This window comes from Anopheles ziemanni, chromosome 3, assembly GCF_943734765.1.
Source record: "Anopheles ziemanni chromosome 3, idAnoZiCoDA_A2_x.2, whole genome shotgun sequence".
In the NCBI taxonomy this organism is placed as follows: Eukaryota; Metazoa; Arthropoda; class Insecta; order Diptera; family Culicidae; genus Anopheles; species Anopheles ziemanni.
In genome coordinates, this window is record NC_080706.1 from 90,185,066 (window position 1) to 90,205,706 (window position 20,641).

The 20,641-nt window shown below is 45.3% G+C and overlaps 5 protein-coding genes across 5 annotated transcripts; 3 read left to right on the top strand and 2 right to left on the bottom strand.

Annotated features, from left to right (window-relative positions):
• Positions 1-89: 89 nt before the first annotated feature.
• LOC131286966 (uncharacterized) lies at positions 90-1,438 on the top strand. Its single transcript, XM_058315977.1, has 3 exons — positions 90-543; positions 965-1,229; positions 1,301-1,438. The coding sequence occupies exons 1-3, from the start codon at positions 231-233 to the stop codon at positions 1,404-1,406; spliced, it is 684 nt and encodes a 227-aa protein (XP_058171960.1). The 5' UTR covers positions 90-230; the 3' UTR covers positions 1,407-1,438.
• Positions 1,439-1,736: 298 nt separating this feature from the next.
• Positions 1,737-2,997, bottom strand: LOC131286967 (uncharacterized). Its single transcript, XM_058315978.1, has one exon. It carries the CDS (start codon positions 2,995-2,997, stop codon positions 1,969-1,971), a length of 1,029 nt encoding a protein of 342 aa, XP_058171961.1. The 3' UTR covers positions 1,737-1,968.
• Positions 2,998-3,371: 374 nt separating this feature from the next.
• On the top strand, positions 3,372-5,193 carry LOC131286419 (GTP-binding protein 128up). The gene is made up of 4 exons (XM_058315365.1): positions 3,372-3,512; positions 3,612-4,447; positions 4,587-4,709; positions 4,783-5,193. The coding sequence occupies exons 1-4, from the start codon at positions 3,471-3,473 to the stop codon at positions 4,883-4,885; spliced, it is 1,104 nt and encodes a 367-aa protein (XP_058171348.1). The 5' UTR covers positions 3,372-3,470; the 3' UTR covers positions 4,886-5,193.
• Positions 5,194-7,323: 2,130 nt separating this feature from the next.
• On the bottom strand, positions 7,324-9,668 carry LOC131284007 (uncharacterized). The gene is given in 3 exon segments (XM_058312861.1): positions 7,324-8,796; positions 8,799-9,144; positions 9,240-9,668. Coding segments are annotated over 3 exon segments (1,707 nt in total). The 5' UTR covers positions 9,581-9,668; the 3' UTR covers positions 7,324-7,776.
• Positions 9,669-10,811: 1,143 nt separating this feature from the next.
• Positions 10,812-12,259, top strand: LOC131287113 (GTPase Era, mitochondrial). The gene is made up of 2 exons (XM_058316132.1): positions 10,812-11,123; positions 11,200-12,259. Exons 1-2 carry the CDS (start codon positions 10,875-10,877, stop codon positions 12,130-12,132), a joined length of 1,182 nt encoding a protein of 393 aa, XP_058172115.1. The 5' UTR covers positions 10,812-10,874; the 3' UTR covers positions 12,133-12,259.
• Positions 12,260-20,641: the final 8,382 nt, after the last annotated feature.

The following is a 20,641-nucleotide window of genomic DNA, read 5'->3' on the forward strand; positions in this document are numbered from 1 at the left end:
AACAGAAGGTGTCGACGGTTCCCCCTTCCTTCCTAAGCAGTAGCGGCCACCCACGCAAGCGCAACACCATCGACTGTACTGCAACACCGTCCAACTTCCTTCGGGGCAGTTCGAATCGTGACCCACATATCGTGCAAGAAAAGCGTGTGCTTGTGCTTTCAGGAAAATTCCCGAATAAAAAGCCATTTTTTAATCGGGGTCCCATAAATCATTACCAATACGGCCTAACAATGGCCGCTTCGATGCACGATAAAAACGGAAAACCGTTCCACAACGGTAATGGAACATCTGCACCTGCGGTCGGCGCTTGGTACGGGAACGGTTTACTCGAGGACGATACGGGAGTGCAGCGCCCCAGGAGGCTTTCCTTCAACGGTTCCGACATGGAGCTGTCCGACCTGAAAGCGGCCGCCGTCGGCAACAACATCCACAGCGAGTCGACGACGGAGAAGAAAATCGAGCCGATGCAAATGGTTGGTCTGTTGGCAATTGCAACGACGCTTGCGGTTTCCATCAAGTATCTGCTTTCGTCATTCGATTTCGGTAAGGGCATCCACTGTTTAAACCAATTCCCTCCCACCCTTCCCATCGCTGCCGAATGTTTGTTTGTTTCGTCAACGTTGGATCAGCGTGTTCGTGTGCTGCGTGTTCCGTTTTCGAGAGGGATGGACTTGATGAAATCATCATCAACCCCCGCTGCACCAAACCACACACTCTTTCTCTTGCGCCTAGTCTTAAAAATAACCAGATGGGAAGGAAATGCGAAGGTTTAATCTCCTCATCGTTAACCGTTTCGTTTGCGTTTCAGTGCGCACGCGAAAATAATGTTTTCAATTGGATAAATCGGATTGAATCGTCGCATTTAAACGTCATCCTCCCCCTTTTTCCCGTGCGTGGTGAAAACTCCACCTCGAGCAAATTGTATAATCGAACATTCTTATTCTATTTCCCTTCCCTTTGACAGCATTCTTCCGTTCCGTTGCTACTCACAGCACCAGAATGGCCACCCAAGTGTGGCAGGAGTTTGTGGGACGTTTGGCACACCTCAGCCCATCGTCCACGGTCTGGAGTTTCGAGAGAATGGTCCCGCAAGCGGAAAATGCTGCCCATGCAATGTTCGCGGCCGCTTTCGGGCTGCTTGTTGCCTCCTTCACCTGGTACGTGATCTACCTGGACAGCAGCATTCCCGGTGTAAACCCACCGACTCCGTTTTCCGCCTCCAAGAAACGGTAAGTCGGTCCACTATCTCTTTTACGTCGGATGAAGAGATTAAGCTAAATTCCTTTTCTTATCGTTTCAGATACCGAGGTGGTATCTCGCAGGCGAAAGAACGAAGGTTCCACCTGGGATACGTAACGGCCATGGTGAGCGGTGTGGTGGCATTCCTGATCTTTCTCTTCGAATAGATTTCGATCGGGATAGTTTAGGTCGATCGGTCGGATCGGTACTCGGATATTTTCCCTTCCATAAAGTGCCTCATACAAAGCCGACTTGCAGCTGGACCTGGAAGTGTCCAATCATGGTTTACATTTCATGGATAGAAAACGAACGTATTCTAACCGGCGCGCTCTTACACATCATCATATTTATTTTATTTAGGTTTACAAACTAACGCTTTTTGTGTGTTATTACGTTGCAGTAATGGAATGGGGGTAAATATTGTACACAATTTACTACTCCTGTGTGTAGAAACTAAAGTTTATTCAATATCCTTTTTTCTTTTATCATCATTTAGATTCATTTTGTAAATAATATTTTGTTAGTAACTATCACGGGTCTATTTCATTGGCCATTATTAATCCTCTACCTTTTTTATTATGAGGCAAACCATTTTCTAGTTTATATTTTACCATGGCCTTAGTACAAATATACTTATTTGTGAGTTAGTTTTATGCAGTTTAAATAATGAAAAATAAATAGCAAGTTCGGATGTGAAAGTGAAACACATCAAGCCTTCTCACTGACCATCTAGCGACGTACTTTCGTGGTAAAAGCACTGACCGTTTGCAATCGGGCGATGGCACGGTCGTGCTGTTCCGTCGTGCGAGTGATTTTCAGTATCTGCAACCGGTTTCCCACTGGTTGAATCCGTCCGACACAACGCACCAAATCACCCGCTCCGAGCGGTGGTAAATCAGCGTCGATTTCGTAATAGACTGCCTGCAGCACTGGACCGGCATTGTGACCGCGCAGCAGAATCACCCTTTCCTTTGCACGTGTGCCGGATTTTACCACAAGCACGTTGGCTACGGTTTCCAGGAGCAACGGATACTTGGGTTGCTCCCTTATGATTTTCAGGATCTGATCGATCGTGCCGGAAACGATACGCAGTGTGGCTTTGGCATCGAGAACAATTTTAACTTCGTCCGGGGTGGATGATGCCGTAGCCGGAAGTGCCCGTATGTTCCCTTGGGATATCTTCACGTACTTGGAAGGACCAGCCGTAGCACTCGCCATGGGTGCAACTGGCTCTGGATACTTTCGTTTACCAGCGAGCGATGAGCTGATATTGAACAGCGGCATCGTTGCGTTGAGATTTGTTCCTTGTGTACGATGGAAGTTGCCGAGCTTTGGAAACGTCGACGGTGTCGGTGCTGTGTATTTTCTTTCCGGTACCATTAGACTTCTATTCTGCATCGAGTTGGAATGTAAAGGCACCAGCGGAACATTCGTTTTCATAGATGAAGATTTACTGTAGGTTGATGTGAAACTGCGATTGAGAAACGAGTTGTTCAACCCTTCCGCCCGAGGTGGTTTCGTTGTCCCAGGGTTTCCGCTAAACATCGAACTTTCGGCCCAAGAGCTTGAAGAAAACGGTGTAATGAATTGCATGGCCGGAGGTTCGGGAGGAGCTGGAGTGGTTTTTTTCGGGCACGGCACCGTCGGCGTCCGGAACGAGCTCATGATGGAGGGTGTTTCCAAGATAGCCGCCGACATCGGGAAGCGATGGTTGGCCCTCGGAGGAGCTGGTGTCTGTGGGCAGGACGAATTATACATCCCGTCTGGAAAGGATGAGTTCAGTATCTTGTGTGGTAACGTTATTAAACGGAACAGCGATCTACTCACAATTTCGGTAGGCCATATTTGTTGATGGATCTTTTTTGACAACGGCTGCTGCGATGCAGAACAAGCACATTGCGACAACGGTCAACAGCCTTACCAGCTGATTTTCCTTTTCAAATATCCTCCGGTTGTACACAATAAGCCGTTTATATTATGCACTAGAAAGTTCCATTGTAAAGTGTAAGCAAAACCAGGTGCATTCTTGGTACACTTTTCACTACGAAATGACATACGAAAGTGAGTGGCGCTTCGAACCCGACTCTATAAACGTACGCACATTGTCAACGTTACACGATCGCACACATGCAGGGACATTTTGCCGGAGGATTGCAAGTTTCTGTGCTCGCAGGCACCGTTTTATAATTTATCCCACAAATTCCAATATTTAGCTACTCTAGCGAAGCAAGATGAGTACGATATTGGAAAAAATCGCCCAAATCGAGGCCGAGGTAAGGCAGAAGGCTTGCTGCATTCTTTGCGCTACGTGTCCCCGTACCGTTCTCCACACGACGACGAGGTTATGAAGGTTTGTTGTGTTCTTTCCGTAGATGGCCCGGACGCAGCGGAACAAGGCCACAGCTGGGCACTTGGGTTTGCTGAAGGCCCGACTGGCCAAGCTGCGCCGTGAACTCATCACACCGAAGGGTGGCGGCGGTGCCTCGGAGCAGGGCTTCGAAGTGTCGAAAACCGGTGACGCGCGGGTCGGTTTCGTCGGGTTTCCCTCGGTCGGCAAGTCGACGCTGCTGTCCAATCTGGCCGGTGTGTACTCGGAGGTGGCGGCGTACGAGTTCACCACGCTCACGACGGTGCCGGGCTGTATCAAGTACAAGGGCGCCAAGATACAGCTGCTCGATCTGCCCGGTATTATCGAGGGTGCGAAAGACGGTAAGGGTCGCGGTCGGCAGGTGATAGCCGTGGCCCGGACGTGCAACCTGATCTTCATGGTGCTGGACGTGCTGAAGCCGCTGACGCACAAGAAGCTACTGGAGCACGAGTTGGAGGGCTTTGGGCTGCGGTTGAACAAGCAACCGCCCAACATTTCCTACCGCAGGAAGGACAAGGGTGGCGTCAACCTGAACGCCACCGTCGCCCAGTCCGAGCTAGACCTCGATACGGTCAAGACGATTCTGGGCGAGTACAAGATCCACAATGCGGACATCACGCTCAAGTATGACGCGACCGCGGACGATCTGATCGACGTGATCGAGGGCAACCGCATTTACATCCCGTGCATCTATCTGTTGAACAAAATCGATCAAATCTCGATCGAGGAACTGGATGTGATCTACAAAATTCCACACTGCGTGCCGATCTCCGCCCACCACCACTGGAACTTTGACGATCTACTGGAAATGATGTGGCAATATCTACAGCTCGTGCGAATGTAGGTGTCATTTACAAAATCCAGTAAAATTGGGTTTTTATTGGGGAAATTTTCATATCACCTAAGAGATGGCCTGATCCTCAATTTGTAACATACGGGCATTTACAATCATTTTAATCTTTTTCTGTGTTGATTGCAGTTATACCAAACCCAAAGGACAGCTTCCGGACTATAGTTCACCGATTGTGCTGCACCATGAACACACCTCGGTGGAAAGCTTCTGTAACAAACTGCATCGAACGATCGCTAAGGAGTTTAAATAGTAGGTTTTGTTATATGTTTTCACTTTTCTTTTACTTAAACCGATGCCTTTTTACACTCGAATTTTATTTTAGTGCACTCGTGTGGGGCTCCTCGGTGAAACATCAACCGCAAAAGGTCGGTATCGAGCACGTGCTGAACGACGAGGACGTGGTTCAGATTGTGAAGAAAGTCTAGGCATACAGCCGTTTGGCCTGGCCCGTCCCGTCCCATCCCATCCGACTGCCGTGTCCACCCCCATGGGACAAAGGTATGGAACCGTGTTTGCATCAAAAGTATCGTTCTTTTCTTTCATTTTTTAATCACTGATCGGCCCACTTGCGTGAAAGGAAAAGGAGAACAGTGTGCAAAAACTAGGAATCAAAGTGAAATGCTTCCGTTTTCAACCACTCAAGCATCGTTGTATAACGTCACAACCGTCTGTTATGCTTTTCTATTTCAACGTCTGTTCATTTTTGCAAGGGAAATAGAGATATTAAGAAGAAGTAGCTTGTTCGTTGAGAAACTTTATTGAGAAATTTTCCCGCTATTGAGTGTATATTTTCATTAGATGGCCTAGCTGTTCGGATCAGGTGTGGTACTACGGAAGCGTGCCAGATAACGGTTACGTAATTCGGGATTAAACAAACCGCGCCGGTTGAGTAATGCGCGCGAATTGACCGTGGACCGTCGCGGAGGCTCGGCCGTGGTTGGACGGGAAGATCGTTTCTGGTTTCCGAAGCGCACCATGCGACCGCGCGTACGCGGAGCTGTCGTCGTGGACGAAGCAGTACTCGAGGTCACTTCGGTTGTAACAGGAAGTTCCTCCTCTCGTGGTTCTTGCACTGTCGTTTTTTCCTGGTCTTCATCGAAGACGGTGGTTAAAAGCTGCTCAGCGTTGTCACGTGTTTCGTCTTCCTCCTGCTCGGTGAACTCTTCCTGATCACTCGATGTCACCTCGGTCGAATCACTGCCAGACGATGGCTGCTCATCTGCTCGATCCGTTGTCGCCGTGGTTACCAACGTATCATCCAGCTCTGCCGTCGCAGTAGTTTCGTCAACTAAAAACAAGGCACCATCCTCGCCTACTCGAACCTCTTTGGCAGCTATCCCGAATGCGAGCAGCAGAATCAACACCATACGATACCATCGTGCCATTTTCGGTTCCGCGCTGCTGGTGGACACTGAATGGCACGAGTGTGCCATTTTACGCACCATTAAATATGGCGCCAGCGGTCAACCGGTCTCGGGGCGCCGAACCATCATCGCCGGGAGCCGCGGAAAACTGGTTCTCTTTCGGTCTCTGCCGTCCGTCTGCCGTGTGCCATCGATAGGTGCCGATCAACAGCAACCGGGAACCATTTGTGCGCCCCGGTCTAGGATTCCTGTTTTCTTCCACGCTCGAGGCCAGCAGGAATACACGGGCAGGAGTTCAAGGTCAGCGCGCGAAAGAAGACGATGGGTGTCGTCGTGATCATGCCCGGGGACTGGTGGTATTGTTTTGTGTCTATTTTTCCAGACGGGATGTTGCCCCTGCCATGTGCACAACATAAAGCAACATAAATTTTTATCACTCGTACTACACACTTCGTCCAGCGGAGGATGGACCGAGTAATTGCGCGATCGCAGATATGACGGACCGAAGATTAATATGGACTTGCCATTCGGGGATCACTCGAGGGAGATGATGTTTCCGCGCACCGGTTTCCGGGGATCGATCGAGCGCATTAACAACTTGCGGGTACTATTGTTGCCGTGATTTTATTTGCTTGAAGAAGTTAATTATTTACATATCGCCTTCATCGCGGCACTTCCACTTCGAGTTCGAATCAATTAAATGGAATGTACGGAGGGTTTCAATTTGCGTGGACAGTGATGTGCATTAAAGAAAACACTTTCAATATGTTAACAAATTGCACAATCTATCGTTGGAAAACAACGTTCTCTATTCGAGTTCAGTTGCTCGTTTACTAAAAAGCCAATAAGCAATAGATATAACTTTTTTTTATAAATTAAATTGATTGTCTCTCTATCATTTGTTAAACAAACATTTGATTCCCTAAAGTTAAGTTTGGAACTTGTATAAAAAATTGTACTTGTTGATTTTCAAAAGGATTTTAATCATGCGAGTCACTGTATGCTAAGGCCGATTTTGTTTTATTTCATAAAAAGGGAGAAAATGAAAGACTTTTTTTCTTGTTTCTTGTACTGTACGGCACTTTTCTTGTTTCTTGTACGAAGCGAAGCAAACAGTACGGGAGCAAATCAAGTGAAATGAAACGACTTAACGCTGAATTTTAATGAAGTTATTGATTATCTCGACGAATGCCCGATAATTGCCTTCGTGTGTACGGTAAACGGTCGATGCATTCCAATCAAATCATCCCACGGAAACGTCGAGAAAAATCGATCCACTGGGTTTTCTCACGAAGTGTGTGAATTTCGGTGTTTTTGGAGCAAAAAGATGACGGAAAGGGTGGATGAACTGGGGAAACATTATAATCGTGTTTTAATCTCACAGCTTTTAATGTTGACCTCAGCGACCGGAAATTCCAGTTTCAGAAGTATGTTATGTTTGAAAACAGTGCACGCAGATAGGACATTAACGTTGCACATAAAACAAACAATTGTTTTGCATTGTGAGAATTTTTTTATTTCTTTTTTCCAAGGATAAAGTCGTGAAAATTCTACGCCTATTTCCCTTATTTCATAACTTCTCAAATCAGTAACAAATGCCCTATGTAAGAGTACCTTTTAAGTGCACTTATTACGGATTTGAAAATTAGCATGAAAATGATCACTTGTGAGGGGAATCGGTGAAACTGTTAGATGATTTTAAAGCAGTAAAAAAAGTAAGAAAACCTTAAGACGATGGTCACTAAAGAGAACAACTCTCAACTTAAGAATAGCGTTACACTCTACGACTTAGTTTTAAAGTGGTACAGATTTTACACATTCATTGTTTGTTTGGGTGTGTTAAATTACGTTAATCAGCTTATAAAACCTACGTACAACAACATAACGATAACTGCTAAACAACTATTTTGTACAGAACGCTTCCTCGGTGAGTAAACCACGAGGCGTCATGTTCACTCCAAGATGGGAAAGAGATCTAGATTCCAGAACTCGTCGAAATCGTTCAGGGCGTAATCCAGCGACATGGCCGTGCTGTCGCTAAAGTCCGCCACCTCATCTGCAGGACATTCCGTCGTCGTCGACGGTGCTTTGCCACCATCCAGCACCGGGGCGAACAATGACGCCGACCCGAAGGTGCTGGAAACGGGTGAAGCGAGCGATTCGTAACCGCAATCGGACGACACGCTCGAGAAGCCACCGGGGCTCTTGAGCGGGCTGTGGTGATGCATCGGTGCGATCGGCGACAGAAGGTCCTGCAGGGGCGACGGTGGTCGGATGAAGATGGGTTCTAGCGGGGACAATGGGGCTTCGCTGAGCGGTTCACTGCCCATCTCTTCCTCCATCTCGATCTCGATGCTGATTTCTTCTTCCTTCAACTCGGGTGACGCAGGTTCACACTTGACCTGCTCCGCTTCTCGTACTTCGACGTCCTCGTTTGCCAGAACGATCGTGATGCAGTTCGTTTCGTTGTCGTACGTGCCGTAGAGTGTATCGCTGCCGTTGCTCTCGAGCACCATTTTGCTTTCATCTTCTGGGACGAGCGCTAGTTGCGCCTTCGGTTTCTCTTCCTCCTCCTGCTGCTCCTCCTCCTCCGACAGCTCGTAGAATGGCGACTTGGAATAGTTGTGCGTGGTGAGAATCAGGCGGCTTCCCGAATCAGCGGGCTGTAGTGCGGTCGCCGGTCGACCGGGTTCCACGATTGCTGCTGCGGGCCCCACCACTGATCCAGGCAGGCGCTCGCCGGTGCGGCCGCCTTCGGCATGAGCCGGGATGCCTGGGCGATCAATGCCTTCCAGGTCTGCGCCGACACCTGCGAGTAGGCTTTCGGCAAGCTCTTCGAGCTTGGACACGTCGAAATCTTCGAGCATGTCCTGTAGAGTAGGCAGATGGCAATGATCTTCCAGAGGGCCGTCAGCCGCTCGTCGCCCGTTGACGACGGGGGGAGTGTCGTTTGCGCTTCCGCCGGACCGTCTTTGTTCAGTCCCTGCTGCAGAGGGCATCGTGGGGATGCTGCTGATCCCGTTAGACGCCCGGCAGTAACGCAACCCACACTACCACCGTTATCGGCGGCTCCGTGCGCTGACTCGCCTTTGTTTGCCCGCTCCTCGGTGGCCTCCAGCCGTCGCTGCAGTTCCTCGAAGCGTCGCTCGAGGTCGAGGTACTTGCCGTAAATGTCGCCCTTCTCCTTGTCCAGTGCGCTGCAACGGTCCTGCAGTACGGTGATCTGTTCCGCCTGCTCCTGGATCGTCTTTTCCATCTCCTCCATCTTGGCCTTCTTTCGGTCGCGCGATGTTTGTGCGGCGACACGGTTTTTCAACTTTCTGTCAAACAAAGTAAACAGCGGGAGACAAATGTTTGATAAGAATCACTTGTATAAAAAGCGTGTGCTGCCATGGGGTGATGATGTGGAACTTACTTGCGCTGTAGCTTCTCCTCCCACGTGAGATGGTCGAGGCGGCGCTTCTTGCCGCGGCTCACCAACTCGTCCATCGATGAACAGTCATCGTCGTCCGAATGAGGTTCGGCCGGTGCCAGAGGTTTATTTTCCGACAGAGGCACTGACCTTTTTTCCAACGAAGCAGCCACTATCCGCTTCTTCTCTGGTAGAATTGCAACCTTCTTTGCCGTTGATGCGGTCGATATTACCGACTTGGCCTTACCGACCTCGGCTTCCTTCTGCTTCAGCCCGACTATGGCCGGTTGTCCCGCCATCGAGAAGTACTCCGCCGGAAGGGCGATGTAGATGGGTGTATCCATGTTGTTCTAGAACTTTCCGGTTCCGTCAAATGAACAAAGTGTGCCACGCTGGCACAATCGACAGCCTCCTACAGGAAAACTGCACGATGTGATGATGTATAAAACTAACGATGGTGCGATGAATGAAGTATATTCCCGTTCACGAAAACATCGTGTGACGAAACGGGATTCTTTACGCCCTTTGTGCGTAAAAATAAACTCTTTTATTTCCTTTCCGCGTCACACACTCGACGTAAATTCGTATCCGCGGAAATTATGAATCACTTCCGTTGTTTGCCCTTGGCTAGATTCCGATAACTTTCTTCTTCCTTGCTTTCGCTAGCGATGATTGAATGAAAATGCAAGAAACCGTAAACCATGCCGTTGGTTTTCTTTTAAATGGCGCACCAGCCAAAACCCACGGTGGGGTGAACGGAGTACGGATTTTCTGATGAAACACCCATGAAAGTATTGCACGGAATGCGGGGCACTATCATTTTTTCATCACTTCTAGTTGCGCATTTCGCTGGACGGTGGATGTGGTGGCTTCTGATTGGTGGATCGGCTTCGTTGCCAGTCTGTTCGGAGATGATTAACAACAGTGTTGTTTTCCTCTATTTTTTACTATAGAAAAGGTTAAAATTAATTAAAAAATTATAAAAAACACGCAAAATCTTAGTCTTATATAAACCTATTAAAATTTCTCGTGCAGACACTTTATTATTATGAGTAAATAAATAAAATACAACTGATTGATTTTATTAACGCCCAACTGCCAACACTGCAGCTATTAAAACCTGTATCAAGTGCATCATAGAGGTGTGAGGTCGGAGCTGGATTGTATGGACTAATCCGATCCTTGCAGAAATTGTTTTTTCTTTGATCCCAATTTGAGATCGACAACTGAAATGCTTTTGAAACAAAAAACACCAAAAGCCAATCTGTAGAAATGGCACGCTTGTAGCTTCTAGATAATGAGCGATTGATTTTAAGTTTCTAAAGCATTCGGCCATGGTCCCAAAGCATTGTATTATAGTGTTTATGAACAGGACACTGTTCGTTACGATAAAAAGGATGATGCATTTTTCAATTATCCAGCTCTTCACTGGCACTTTTGACAAAATTTTATTAATAAATTTAGTGTTTTGACGATTTTTAAAACGGTCATGTAGTAAAGTTCTGACAAACTGGCAGCACTTCCTTTTGCTTTTGTCAGCTGCTCGTGACATAACGAAATTGTGAAAACAATAACAACGCTGTTGTAACAGCTCGCGTGTGCAGTTCGTTGCCGGTGTTTTTCTTTAAATTTTCCGAGATGTACGATCTCGGGTTAACTGTAATGATGCTTCGACGGTTGCGTATTGGTCCAAAGAACTTTTTGGGGCTGCAACACTGCCAACGATGCTTCAGTGCCCGCTTGTCGGAGAGTGTGACCACCGAGGATGGCACGGCGCAGTCAAATTCCGCGGCGAATGCAAAGTCTGAAAGGCTCATCAAGGTGGCCATCGTCGGTATGCCGAACGCTGGAAAAAGTACTCTCATAAATAGGTTAATCGATCAAAGGGTAAGCGCAATACATAATGAAAACAATCCTGTATCGATTTTTCACCAACGTTTCTTCCCCGATGCTTCCACCGAAGGTTTGTCCAGTTTCGGCGAAAGTACACACGACACGCAAAGCCTCGAAGGCAATACACAGCAAACAGAACTCGCAAGCGATTCTCTTCGACACACCCGGGCTGGTGGGAAGCCGGGAAATAAAGAAACATCAGCTGGATGCGCAGTTCGTGTCCGCTTGCCGGCATGCAATCCAACACTCGAGCATGATCGGCGTGGTGCACGATGTGTCGAACTCGTGGACACGCCATGCCCTCAATCCGGTGCTGCTGCGTGTGCTGGAAGAGTACATCCACATCCCGAGTTTCCTGATACTGAACAAAATCGACACCCTCAAATCGAAGCGTATCCTGCTGGACATTGTGAAAAATGTGACATGCAACCAGCTAGAGAGCATCAGTAACTATGGTCCCGTCGGTCGAAGGAGGGCTTACAAAACGAAACAGTCCGTTCAGGAAAATCCCTTACCCTCTGAGCGGGAAGGCAAAGAACTCACCGAATCAGATAAGAAGCCGGTGGAAGGATGGCCCCACTTTACTGAGATATTTATGGTATCCGCCATGACCGGCGATGGCCTACGCGAGGTGATGTCGTTCGTGCATGCCAACTCACAGCAGCACCCGTGGGAGCATCTGGCCACCGAGCACACCGACCAGTCCCCGGAGCAGCTGATCGTACAGAGTGTCCGCGCCCGGCTACTCGATTTCATGCCCCAGGAAATACCGTACCAGCTGCAGACGGAGCTCGAGTACTACGAGGTGATCGGTGGACGGGTACTGACCAGTGCCGTCGTAACCTGCCCGAACGACCGGATAGCGCGGCTGGTTTGCGGCGAGTCGAACGGGAAACTGCGCCAAATCAACGAGCAGGTGACGTCGGATCTAATCGAATGCTTCGGCATGCCGGTGCTGCTGACGATAACGACGCGTGTCCGCAGCCGGGAGGCAAAGTCGTAGATGGCGGAACCGGGAAACTCTTTCTCTCCCTGCGGTTAGTTAGTGGCGGATTGAATTGCGGTGGAAATAAATTTCAGCGGCACCGTCCCGAAACCGCAACGAACTCCAAAGTTGGTCGAAAGTTTCGGTTTATTTAAATGAGAAATTATGCAGCGTAGAGTGGTACTTTTCTTTTACTTGCTTTTTTGTGTAGCCTCCAGTGTAGTCCAATTATTTGGAAACGACTTTACTCTTTTTTGGGATGTCTTTTGTTTAGCTCTTTGCGTACTCATTATCTTTTAATTAAAACATATTTTTAGCAGAAATGATTGCCCATTCCTTTTATAAGATTTGTGAAAACTTGGCTGTAAATATTGTTAGTTCATTGTTTTCATAGGCCTTTTTTACGTTTGGATTACGACCAGTGTTTCTCAAAGGAGGGCAAAATTTGTGGAAGGAAATTAAAATCGACCTTGGGTTGAAACGAAACCGTACGTAATAAAATCAAGTGAAATCCACTGAGTCCAGCCAAAATCGTTTCGAAAGTGCAATATCTCACGACAATTTGCATTATTTATTTGTTAAATTGATTTTAAAGCTATAAAAAATACTTCAAGCAATGTGATTATCAAATCGTTTTTTTTATTCAATATTCAATTTATTAACACGACGAAATAATTTGCGAGTGGTTTTACTAGAGATTGAATTGAAAAAGCATCATATTATAAGCTTGTTACAAAAGTGCATCCTGACAGCACTTTTAAATTGTTCTTTGGCTTGAATATTAAACTGAACTCAAAAATATCAAAATTTAAGGAAATGAGTTTGCAACCACTGGTTTTGATAAACTTTTGATCGTGTTCGGAACACGTGAGAAATGGTTTCTATGAAATTCAGCTTTAAGCCAACAAAGGGATATGCAAAAGAAAACTCAGTTATTGGTTAAGTTATGCCTAGCGGAAAGGAAACAAGAAAAACCTGACCAAGCAACAGTTGCATAAAACAGCAACGAAGAAACGAAAATCCTCAACAAGTGTCACATGCATTGCCGAGTGGCTCTCATCGAACGAACTGAAAAGTCCCGTTCGGTTCACACTTGTGCACGCACAGCTTCCGTACTTCTGGCACATAAGCATAAACTGTTTACCCGAAACCCCACCCCCCCCCCCCGTTACCTCGCCCGCCGTCTGCATTCCGGCCGGAAAAGGGCAAACAGTTTTGCGTTAAAATCCGCAAACTTTCCCTCTCTCCGGGTTTCAAGTGCGCTGACGGTAACAGCGGAAGGCTTCAGTGTTGTTGAGTAGGCCAATCGACGGCATCAAAGCTCATCGGCAACCCGGCCCGTGGTTCCGACGGCTCATCCACTAGCGTCCGGTGGTCCGTCGACGAAACGGTTCCACTTCACAGTTGGACGGGCGTAAAATCCGTTCTGGCGCCACAGCTTGCGCGCGGTCCTGTCCATAGTCCCGTGTGTTCTTGCCCCTCGATACGATGATGTTTTACAGATTTCAAACACGGAATTTAAAAAAATCGCTTGGTCAATCTTTGGAGGTGTGTCCGCGGAACATTTGCTGTTAAAAATGTTACCTCTTCAGATCGGTTCCGTCATTCAGGTTTTTCCACGAATCATCCAAGCAACCTTTTTCACGTTAGCGACGACGTCCAGCGTGAACTAGATTTGTGATACTTCGTAGGACTTCTCATTCGTCCGCTTGGGTCACGAATGGCGGCGGGTCGTAAAGCCCATTGAAGTTGAAACAATCCCAACCGTCATCGTCCGACGGCATCCTGGCGACCATTTTTTATCCCTACCATCCGTCGGGGTTTCCTTCCTTCCGGTGCTTCTTTCCTTGGCTTGTTTTTATTCCTCCTCATCCTAGCTACCGATTTGCAAGTCAATCGCTCAACACTATTGCCAGCTGACAGTTTCCACTTTTCACCTGGACTTCAAAAAGAAGCAGGTTTTCCACACACACACACAGGGGGTTGCGTACCAGCCCGCCAGAGGCGCAACAGGCGTGTCCGCGTACGCACCGTCAACTTCGGGCGAACACGAGCGAGCACGCGCTTCGAAACGAGTGCGGCGCGCTGGGATGACGATGACGACGGAGGGCCCCCCTCGTCATCGATGACGTGATGATTGAAGATGATGATGGGTGGCTGTTGCTTTTAAGTGCCCGCTCGGCTCCAGAAATCCCTAGTCGTCGTTGGGCAGCGGATCGGGCCACATCAGCAGTTGGACAGCCGGGCGGACTCGCCAAATCAGATAACGTGCCGGGTATATTGGCAGTGCGACGGTGATTCCTGCTAGAATCGCTGCGAACAGGGGCCCGGTCTTGTTCTAGCGTTCAGTTCCGTTCCGTCGGTCGACCGGGAAGGACGCGATCGGGTTTGTTCCGGTGAAAACGTTTATGTGGAAAGACAGTTAAACCGTTGGTGCTTAATTAATTGAACTCCTCTTGGTTTAGTGATTTATTTTATGAACATATTTGTGATTAGAACATATTTATAGAAGATTCTTAGTCGTGTTCTAAATTTTCCTGGGCCCGTTTGTGTTAAAACACGTTGTGTTAAACATATCGAATTGACAAAAAATAAATGTAGTTAACTCAACAATCAGCAAATTACCTAGGAAGAGGGAAGTTTTGCCCATTAAGTTAACTAAATCGTTTCTCAAATAAATTCTTTGCTAATGTTCAAAATCATGCAAAAAGTTCAAGTGAAATAAATTTAAAAGAAAATCGTTACCAATTTGGTTAACATTGAATTAAGACCAAGACAAATATGTGTTAAAAAAATTGGATAATAATTCTAGACACAATAATTGTCATAATTAGAGTACATCTGAAGCATAAAATTATTGGATTAAGAAATATTAAAGTTTTTGGGTTTTAGATAGTTTTGAAACTGCCGACGGAAATTAATTAATGGTAATGTGTTATAGAAACCGTTGTAAATATTCATACTCATTAGGTTTTGCCTTTGAAAGCTTAGTTTTTATTTTTAGTTTTTTATAGAAGGTAATTTTCTTCATTTATATTTGGTGAGATTTTGTTTTTCATTTAAATTCATTTAAATTGTACGGTATTTTGTGTTAAAGTGTGGTTTTAGCTTACATTTAGCTCTTAAAATAAAAATAATGGTAGTTTATCGTTTTTATTCCAATCATTAACTGTTTTTTATGTTGGATTTAACTATTTTGAGAACCTTTTGTTTTGGTTAAACAAAAAAAAACTAGAAAAGGATGTAAGAATAGATGCAGGACATGTAGGCCGGAGTAGGATATTTTTGCGTTCGACCAAAAATAGATCCAACGTCAGTAATCTCGACTATTACAATATCCGCGAAGTACTTCCACAAACGATTGGTAAACAAGAAAATCCTCCCTCCCGAAAAGGCCGCTGCTTGAAGCGGGTGGAAAATTGTCCACCGGATGGATGAGAGAAAAGGATCGCTTGACGCATTTGTTGTTTCGGAAAGTATTCATGTTAATGTTCTTTTTGTTGCTTTGAAACCTAGGCAAGACACTGACCGGGGCGAACATTATGAACCAAGTGGCGGGCCCACAAATGAGCGGGTTTCGTTCCGTTTTCCCCGGCCCTCGCTGGCCGTGAGCGGAAGGTGCGCTGTTATGTTAGGGTGGTGCGGCCAGGACGTGGCGTGCGAGCGGGGTTTTCGGTGGTCGGTTTCGGGTGTTCTGCGACACCGTCCGCCCGTCGGCGTCCCGGAGTTGGCGTGAAAATTGGTGCAAATAGAGTGATTAAGTGGTGATTAATTTGTTGACGCAACAACTTGCAGCAAAGCAAAACAAACGATCGCTGCGCGAGGAACTGGTGAGGAAGAGATTGTGCTCCCGAACGAACTCGGTGGGCGATCGGTTGATTTTTAGGAGGTTGTGTAGCCGTTCCGGCGATCGTCTTTGCGTGTTTGGCAGCGGTTTGGACAACTTCGAAGACACCTAATGTGCGCGGTATGTTACAGCTCCTCCGACGCAAACACTATAATTGTCTTGTATTTAAACATTAATTAACGGTCTTTAGCTTCTGTTTGTAAGGTCCACCACACTAACAAGTTTCGAAACTAATGAACGGTTTGTCGCTCCTTTTTATGCAAACTTTCGACCAGTCGGAACGTGCACATATTTACACACTAATTACTGCCACTTAAGAAAGATTAATTTTTAGCCAACATTAACCGAACGGTTTGCCCTACCGTATAACCTTTTTCTTTGCAAATTCTGAAGTGTGCCTTTTCCTCCTTAATTGAAAGTGTGTCTCGCCCAGTGTGTTCAGGCGTTGGTTGATCTTTTATTAATTGCTTGCAAGCAGTCAATTAAAGTTTTGTTCTGTTTTTTCGGGACTAAAGCGTGCGAAGAGAAACCGAAAGGGGACGCACGCGTTGCCTACGGGTGAACAGCGAAATATTAAATGGTCGCTTGTAAAAGATCGATTTAAAAGCTAAGATACGGATAAAATTTCCCTTAAAATCTACATTCGAGTTGATTTTAAATTCAATCGGATTAACTGATTTGTTACCTCATAAAAGGATGTGATTATTAACACCTCAAACTCGTAAAAGTCGGAAGATAGTCAAGATATCAAATAAAATAAAGTTATTAAATAAATTGCAACAAAATGGAGTTCATAAGAAGGGGAAACGGCAAATACTACCTTTAAATCTATTTTTCTGGGATAAAAGACGGTGAAGTCCTACTGAAGTCCTGAAATACCTACTGAAGTCTGATATAAATCCACAGTTTTGACTACTATTTGCTCTTTGTTTCTGGAATGGTAATTCTTTTTTGTAATTAAAATTCATTCATACATATTTTTCGTTTTATGTTACAATAGATAAAATATTTCATGTTTGGTAAATTTTTTTTACTTGATTTTTAAAAAATTGTCTACATTTTATAATAGTGAATTTTGATAAATTTGCACGATACGATATCATGTTTAGCTTATCTTTCTTGGGGCTTTATTTTTTACCCCTTTTTCGGAAACTGATTTCTTTGATTGCATATGATAAAATTGCTGTATCATTTAGGCTGTGTTATTAGCGGTAGCGTTTTTCAAAATTTACCCTCTTCAAATGGCACAATTTAATCAAAGCGTCAAGCAGAGTTGAGAATCGCGAAACATGCACCTATGAATCATCAATCAAGCAATCAAGAAATTCAGAAACCGAATCAAACGATCGTCTCATCATTTCAGTTGACAACAAGTTGACGTAAATTAATTGTTTTTGACAAACATCTAATTGATCTGCAGAGGTTATAGTTTTGATCGTTTGAGACGAAACGACGGAAGAGAAAGCAATAAGTGTCAAGGATGAATTTGAAGCACTCGGAATTCGGAGTCAATCTAGTCAATTCAGTGCTTTTTCTTTTGAGCCAAGATGTATTTGTAATCCTTGCCTTTGAAACCTTCCTCTAATCGTTTTCTAAGCGTAAAAGTTGCATTGGACTAGTTAATTACCTTCAAACTTTAGTTCCGATTCCGGGATGGGAGATTGCCGACAAACCGTTTCATCCGCTCATCCCGGAAGCTCCCGGCAGGCAAGCTTTTCAAGGGCAATTCCAGACAGCTCGAAAGGCTTCCAGTTCCTGCCAAGGCGAGGTAGTAAAGAAGGTCGTTTCTTGTCTTGATGCTACCTCTAGATTAGCGTAACTTCCTTTCTGAGGTTTTGTATTGTTTTGCTTTTTTTTCTATAGAAACCATTTTCCGCTTTCCTCGTGCAAGTCCTTCACGACGGTGTTTCGTGCTTTGTTCGACACTATCTGTCTTGCAAGATCTGGCAGCCCGCTGCAGTGCAAAACCGGATGCCGGTACGACGGTTGCCCTCCCGGTTGGAAGGCTCGATCTGCTCTCGATGGTATAGTTTATTGATTTCGTGTAATTCATTTTCCACCCATTGCCATTGTCGTAACCCAATTAAGTACCTGCCCCACTCCATGCCCCCTTTCTTGCATCCTTTAAACTCTCTTGATTACAAGCGCGCCCTTTTTGCCCACAGGCGCACCCGGTTTGCGATTGTAAATGTTTGTCTTGCTCTACTCTACTCTGCCGTCGGGAAGCATGTGGGCCACAGTTGGGTTTTGCTTGAACCGAACACCCGTTACCGAAGCCGATGGCCCTACTGGGAGTTTCCACTCCAGGATCTCTTTGCGTGCGATTGGAAACGTCCTGTAGGAATGGTAATAAACCATTACTGCTTCCGGTTTGACAAACGGAATGAACCGAGCCGCCGAACGAAAATGACTTTTATTCCCCACTATTGCAACAATGTGTCGCTCGGGGCGTCTTACTAGCGGGAAGTAGGAAGGGCAAGGTCCCGGTAGGTCGACCTAATGAGGATGGGAAGATGCTTGGATGAAATTTATTCATTTTTCGCACTGAAGCAGTGCCGATTGCAGGCAGTTTATCTCTTTAATTTAGGGCCCCCATTTATTGGAATTTCTTGAAAATGTTTCTAATATTTTTGCTCAATTATGGTCATTAAGATTGATTCATGGATCCCAAAGGTTTAATCTGTTTTAGGAAAAGCATTGAAGAAAAAATCTTTTAACTGAAATAAAAATTAGAAAATTTTAGAAAATGGCTGAAAGAGTGAAAACAAACAAAACCTGAAAACAAATCACCTTGTGATGGTTCTAGAATCTCGCTTTTCGCTTCCCTTATCGTGCGACGAAGTCTTGGAAGAGTTAAGATGGTACAAAAAAAAAAAATAAAAGCACAGCTCGGCTTCAAAAGAGGATGTAATAAGACCGGCCGTAAGTTACGTGCGGGTTTAATTTGAAATTGCTCCTCCTTGCAGCTTCCTGCCGACAGTCGTTTGCTGACAACGAGCACACTTTAGCCGTTGATCTTGGGACGCTCGTCATGGAGGCACGTCAGGAATTGAAGACGTTTAGCATTTGCTATAAAATCAAACGATTTATCTAACGAACGCCTCGAGCTCGGGGATTCAGTTGGTTCTGGAAACTGGTAAACGAGATTATTGGGTGATGTAAACTGGAAGGTTTTCTCGCCCACCAAGAGGTGCAACAGACTTGCACATCGAGCAGGCAATTTACGGTCAGCTCAACCCAATTTATTATCGTGTAAGTACACGAGCACCCTTTATAAATGCTTATCTGGAACTGGAGTTCAATATTTTGACCTCTTCCGTGCAGACGAAACATTCAAACCCAACTGGAAAGTGTAATCTTTCACGCTGTCCCCCGCAAAGATAGACCATCAAAGTTGTTATGCAGCACTGAATTCATAAAGCAGTTCGCTCCAGATTCCCATACCAAATTAAACTGACTTTCGGACGTAATGCTTCACGATTGTTTGTGCTCTGTTTTGTTGTGAAGGAGTCAATTTTTACACTTGCTTCTATTTTTGAACGGTTCAACCGATCTGCAGGAAATACCATTTCGGATGGACATGTTATGACAGATCGGCTTATCGGTAAACCGGCGCGAGTTTGCAGCGTTCACTTTCAACGGTTGCGGCCAGTTCAATGACGTTCCTAAGAGTGTTTTTAATTTTTTTTTAATGATTGATTCTCACGCAATTGCCCCGTTTTCGATTGGGATTCGAATGAACACTGTGAAACTTGTTTTACTTGTGCACAACAAATCTATACCACGGAATTCTTTGGAGTATAAAAGATGAAGTAAAAGGATTAAAAAAGAAAAAATCCCAGTTTAGCAAAAAACAAAGAAAAACTAAGCAGATTCGAAAAAAGGAACAAATAAAACAAACTTACCACTGACATCAAGGGGAAAAGGGGAAAATATAAACAACGTCATCATTTGTAGATGGAGCAGAAAATCGGATTATGGTTTTTCATGTCGGCCGGGGAAAGCCTACTTTGTGGGTAAAATATAAACGTGATCGCGTCATTTGTTGGCAGAAAAGGGTAAAGGATAAAAGAATGGAAAAAAGCCTCCATACAAAACATGCAGCAATGCTGGAATGACGAACTGGAAGAGATTTGCAAATAATAACAAGGGATGGAAAAGAAAAAGGAAAGAATAACTAATTAGAGCTAATGCGGGAAACGCATTTGGTGAAGATTTTAAATGGTCGGTTGAAAAACAATTTGCTTGCTCTGGAAAAGATCCTTCGTCTGGAGAGAAGATTATTTCCCAGTTTGATATAACTTGTGTTCAGTAGAATGTATCAATTAAAGTACGTTAACAGTAGCAAGAAGGTTGAAATGAAGAAGTCATAATTTGGACACAAAAATGGTGAAAATAACACATCACGCTGTCTGACAGAAAGTAAAGAAAATAGTAGTTCACGTTTGGAGTTTCGGTGTGAAAAAGAACAGGCCACACGATCTTCCAGTGTAAATCCACACAGCAAGATGATTTCGCATAACGAAACGAATTTTGAAATCAAACCCAAAAGCACTTGAGTGAGATTACCAAGAACGAGAAAAAGAAAAAGAACAACGATTACAATTTAAAAAGAAGAGCCTGTCACACTTTTTCCACCGTTTTGACGAAATAAAATAAAAGAGCGACCCGGTTACTGTT

What these genes read in the sequence shown, in the direction of transcription:
- LOC131286966 (XM_058315977.1), top strand. Translation starts at nt 231, where the DNA reads ATGGCCGCTTCGATGCACGATAAAAACGGAAAACCGTTCCACAACGGT. An exon ending in GCTTTCGTCATTCGATTTCG is followed by an intron (nt 544 to 964) that starts GTAAGGGCATCC and finishes TCCCTTTGACAG; the next exon opens with CATTCTTCCGTTCCGTTGCT. An exon ending in TTTTCCGCCTCCAAGAAACG is followed by an intron (nt 1,230 to 1,300) that starts GTAAGTCGGTCC and finishes TTATCGTTTCAG; the next exon opens with ATACCGAGGTGGTATCTCGC.
- LOC131286967 (XM_058315978.1), bottom strand. Translation starts at nt 2,997, where the DNA reads ATGTATAATTCGTCCTGCCCACAGACACCAGCTCCTCCGAGGGCCAAC.
- LOC131287113 (XM_058316132.1), top strand. Translation starts at nt 10,875, where the DNA reads ATGTACGATCTCGGGTTAACTGTAATGATGCTTCGACGGTTGCGTATT. An exon ending in ATAGGTTAATCGATCAAAGG is followed by an intron (nt 11,124 to 11,199) that starts GTAAGCGCAATA and finishes CTTCCACCGAAG; the next exon opens with GTTTGTCCAGTTTCGGCGAA.
- LOC131286419 (XM_058315365.1), top strand. Translation starts at nt 3,471, where the DNA reads ATGAGTACGATATTGGAAAAAATCGCCCAAATCGAGGCCGAG. An exon ending in TATCTACAGCTCGTGCGAAT is followed by an intron (nt 4,448 to 4,586) that starts GTAGGTGTCATT and finishes TGTTGATTGCAG; the next exon opens with TTATACCAAACCCAAAGGAC. An exon ending in ATCGCTAAGGAGTTTAAATA is followed by an intron (nt 4,710 to 4,782) that starts GTAGGTTTTGTT and finishes ATTTTATTTTAG; the next exon opens with TGCACTCGTGTGGGGCTCCT.